The following is a 3771-nucleotide window of genomic DNA, read 5'->3' on the forward strand; positions in this document are numbered from 1 at the left end:
AATATATATTGTCCGGAATCCTGTTCAAAAAACTTTTTATCCTTTTTAAAAAACTCCTACTTAGTTTAACAGAAACCCTTTCACATCCACCACTATTATTTACAATATGGCATCCTATTAAGGAAACAAATTGCAACAAAAGACTACAAACTGCTTTAAGACCTATTTCTATGCATACATACATTGTTACCCAAAGCTAAATAAACAACAAATAATTTACATTAGACATCTGTTTCAATGCAATAGGTATCAACCGTGTAAGTTTGTTACCGGTTCTTTGTGGAAGAGAAGGAGTAGAAACAGAACCAGAAACACTTGAACTGACAGCTTGCACAGTGGCTGTGTAGCTTTCACCAGGGGTGAGACCAGTTACAGTGTAAGTTAATGCAGGAGCAATAACTGTGTATGTTTTAGTTACTGCTGTTCCAGATGTGGCAAGAGTTAAGGATATTTCATAAGAGGAGATTACATAGAGAGATGGCATGACCCAATCCACTTTCAAGCTCGTTTGATCATCAGTTGGATTGGACAATGTTACACCAGTAGGAGTTGGTGGGTCTGTAAGAATTTGGTAATTTAAAAGAAGAAAAAATATCTGCTACAAGATAAAACATGATATACAATATAAAGTATGTCTAATTCTCCATCATTAAAGCTTTGCTGAACGAAACATCTTTCAGTTTCATAAAAACCTTGTGACATCTGTTTCAATGCAAGGGGTATCAGCCATGTAAGCTTGTTACCGGTTCTTTGTGGAAGAGAAGGAGTAGAAACAGAACTAGAAACATCCGAACTGACAGCTTGCACAGTGGCTGTATAGCTTTCACCAGGGGTGAGACCAGTTACAGTGTAAGTTGTTGTAGAAGCAGGAGAAGGTGTGAAAGTTTGATTTACTATTGCTGCTCCAGATGTAGCAGGAGTTAACGATATTTTATAAGAGACTACAGATGGGATTGACATCATAATCCAATCCACATTCAAGTTTGTAGTTTGATCACCAGTTGGTTGGGACAGTTGTACATTAGTAGGAGTTGGTGGGTCTGGAATATGATGGAGAATGAAATACATAGAACTTTATTTAAACAACCTACTTTAAAACATTTTTAAACAGGACCAGATTAAACAAATCCTAAAGTTCAAATTTTCAGGTTTTAAATACAACTACTTTTAGTTTCGAAGCAACTATTTCGCAACCACACAAATTACAAAACATTATTATATCGTAGTGGCAACTTATACTAAACATTGCAGCAATAAAAACTGTGCAAGAAAAGACAAACTGTGCTCGTGGATAAAAATGTGCAAAACTTGCGAAACAGTTGTGACAATCTATTGTAAATGACAAATTTTGAAAAACAAATCGCCAGGAAACAGTATGTTTATAAATTATTCCCAAAAACAGTAGGTTTATAATTATGAATATGCATTTTCAGCATACTGGAGAAGTTAAAAAGCAACTCGTTTCAGAGTTATTTTAAAGCGAAGTGAATTGAACAAACCAATTGTTTCTCATTGGACGAGGTGCAGGAGTTACCTGTCCGCTGAGTATTTGAAGATAAAACAGCTTCGCTCTGGGATAATGGTGGATATGCGCCACTGACAGCTTGCATAGTGGCTGTGTAACTTTCACCAGGGGTGAGACCAGTTACAATGTAAGTTAATGGAGAAGCACCGTTAGTTGTGTAATTATTAGTTACCGCTGCTCCAGATGTATCAGGGATTAAGGATATTTTGTAAAAGGAGACTAGAAATGGAGTTGATATCATGACCCAATCCACTTTCAAGCTTGTAGTTTGATTGACAGTTGGTTGGGACAGTTGTACATTAGTAGGAGTTGGTGGGTCTGGAATATGATGGAGAATGAAATACAAAGAAATTATTTAAACAAAGCACATGGACTTACTGGTCTTGGCATAATTGGAGTCTTCAGAAACATCACCAGCTACCCCAGCACTGAATGCTCTAACTGTAGCCTGGTACCGTCTACCAGGAATTAAACTTGTGATATTGGCAAAATTAGTTGACACTGTCTGATTTGCCACTAAAGTGCCACCGACACTGCCCAAGTACACAATAAGTTGATATGAATCAACCACACCAGTTGGAACAGCCCAGTTTGCATACAAGATTGTTGTTTTATCTGAACCATCAGTTGGTTGATACAAGTTAGGAGATCCAGGCAGGGGATCTGTGAAAGTTTTAAGTAACAAATTAGAATTTTAAGCAATAACTCAGACCATACATTATACAATACCTGATTAAATAAAACCTAAAATTCAAATTTTTTTAGGTTTTAAATAAAACTTCTTTTAGTTTCAAAGCAACTATTTCGCAACCACACAAATTACGTAACATTATTACATCGTAGTGGCAACTTATACTAAACATTGCAGCAATAGAAATTGTGCAAGAAAAGACAAACTGTGCTCGTGGATAAAAATGTGCAAAACTTGCGAAACAGTTGTGACAATCTATTGTAAATGACAAATTTTGAAAAACAAATCGCCAGGAAACAGTATGTTTATAAATTATTCCCAAAACAGTATGTTTATAATTATGAATATGCATTTTCAGCATACTGGAGATGTTAAAAAGCAACTCGTTTCAGAGTTACTTTAAAATGAAGTGAATTGAACAAACCAAGTGTTTTTCATTATACGAGATGCACAAGTTACCTGTCTGCTGAGTATTTGAAGATAAAACAGCTTCGCTCTGGGATAATGGTGGATATGCGCCACTGACAGCTTGCATAGTGGCTGTGTAGCTTTCACCAGGGGTGAGACCAGTTACAGTGTAAGTTAATGGAGAATTAGCATTAGCTGTGTATGTTTCAGTTACTGCTGCTCCAGATGTGGCAGGAGTTAACAATATTTCATAAGAGGATACTACAAATGGGGTTGATATCATGACCCAATCCACTTTTAAGCTTGTAGTTTGATTGACAGTTGGTTGGGACAGTTGTACATTAGTAGGGGTTGGTGGGTCTGAAATATGATGGAGAATGAAATACAAAGAATCCATTTAAACAAAGCATTTGGACTTACTGGTTTTGCCATAATTGGAGTTTCCAGAAACATTACTAGCTACCCCAACACTGTATGCTGTAACTGTAGCCTGGTATCTTCTACCAGGAATTAAATTTGTGATATTGGCAAAATTGGTTGTCACTGTAAGATTTGCGTCGACAGTGCCGCCTACATCACCCCGATACACCAGAAGTTGATATGAATCAACCACACCAGTTGGTGCAGTCCAGTTTGCATATAAGATTGTTGTTTTATCCGAACCATCCGTCGGTTGATACAAGTTGGGAGCTCCAGGCACACCAGAAACTATAAGTTTTAAACAAATTTCAAAAATAAAATTATACAACGCAACCCTATAATGCGTTGTTAACCAACAAACAACTAATGATGTAAGAAAAGCCACGACAATAATAGAAATAACATAATACCACAAGCAACAGTACAATTTATCCCCTGTTTAAAAAACCCTAAGTTTGACACAAATCCTTTCACATCCACCAATATTCTACATTGTTACATCCCATTAAGTATCAGTAAACAAATAGCAACACAAGACTACAAACTGCTTAAGACCTATTTCTGAACATACATACATTATTACCAAAAGTTAAATAAACAACAAATAAGTTATAATTGCCGCAAAATCAGTGAAGAATACAAATTTTGAGTTAGAAATACGAAAACAAATTTATGACCTCCATATTAACTTAGCTTCACAATCAAAGCAATCTTAGAAAAATGCGCT

General features: G+C 36.1%; 1 protein-coding gene and 1 long non-coding RNA gene across 2 annotated transcripts in view; one reads left to right on the plus strand and one right to left on the minus strand.

Moving 5' to 3' along the window:
• The window catches only part of LOC100184833 (receptor-type tyrosine-protein phosphatase beta-like), a 54730-nt gene extending 51381 nt beyond the window's left edge, over window positions 1-3349 (minus strand). Inside the window, exons 1-6 of the mRNA XM_026839956.1 lie at window positions 3045-3349; window positions 2676-2984; window positions 1904-2188; window positions 1535-1843; window positions 744-1040; window positions 271-558 (exon numbers count right to left, since the gene is read on the minus strand). Of these exons, the coding sequence (XP_026695757.1) occupies window positions 271-558; window positions 744-1040; window positions 1535-1843; window positions 1904-2188; window positions 2676-2907 (1411 nt within the window). The 5' untranslated portion in view covers window positions 2908-2984; window positions 3045-3349. The remainder of the gene's footprint in view (window positions 1-270; window positions 559-743; window positions 1041-1534; window positions 1844-1903; window positions 2189-2675; window positions 2985-3044) is intronic.
• Window positions 1-3765, plus strand: part of LOC113475765 — a 16672-nt gene extending 12907 nt beyond the window's left edge. Inside the window, exon 3 of the long non-coding RNA XR_003397535.1 lies at window positions 3680-3765. This is a non-coding gene — a long non-coding RNA (uncharacterized LOC113475765). The remainder of the gene's footprint in view (window positions 1-3679) is intronic.
• Window positions 3766-3771: the final 6 nt, after the last annotated feature.

The sequence above is a fragment of the Ciona intestinalis genome, chromosome 2 (assembly GCF_000224145.3).
Source record: "Ciona intestinalis chromosome 2, KH, whole genome shotgun sequence".
In the NCBI taxonomy this organism is placed as follows: domain Eukaryota; kingdom Metazoa; phylum Chordata; class Ascidiacea; order Phlebobranchia; family Cionidae; genus Ciona; species Ciona intestinalis.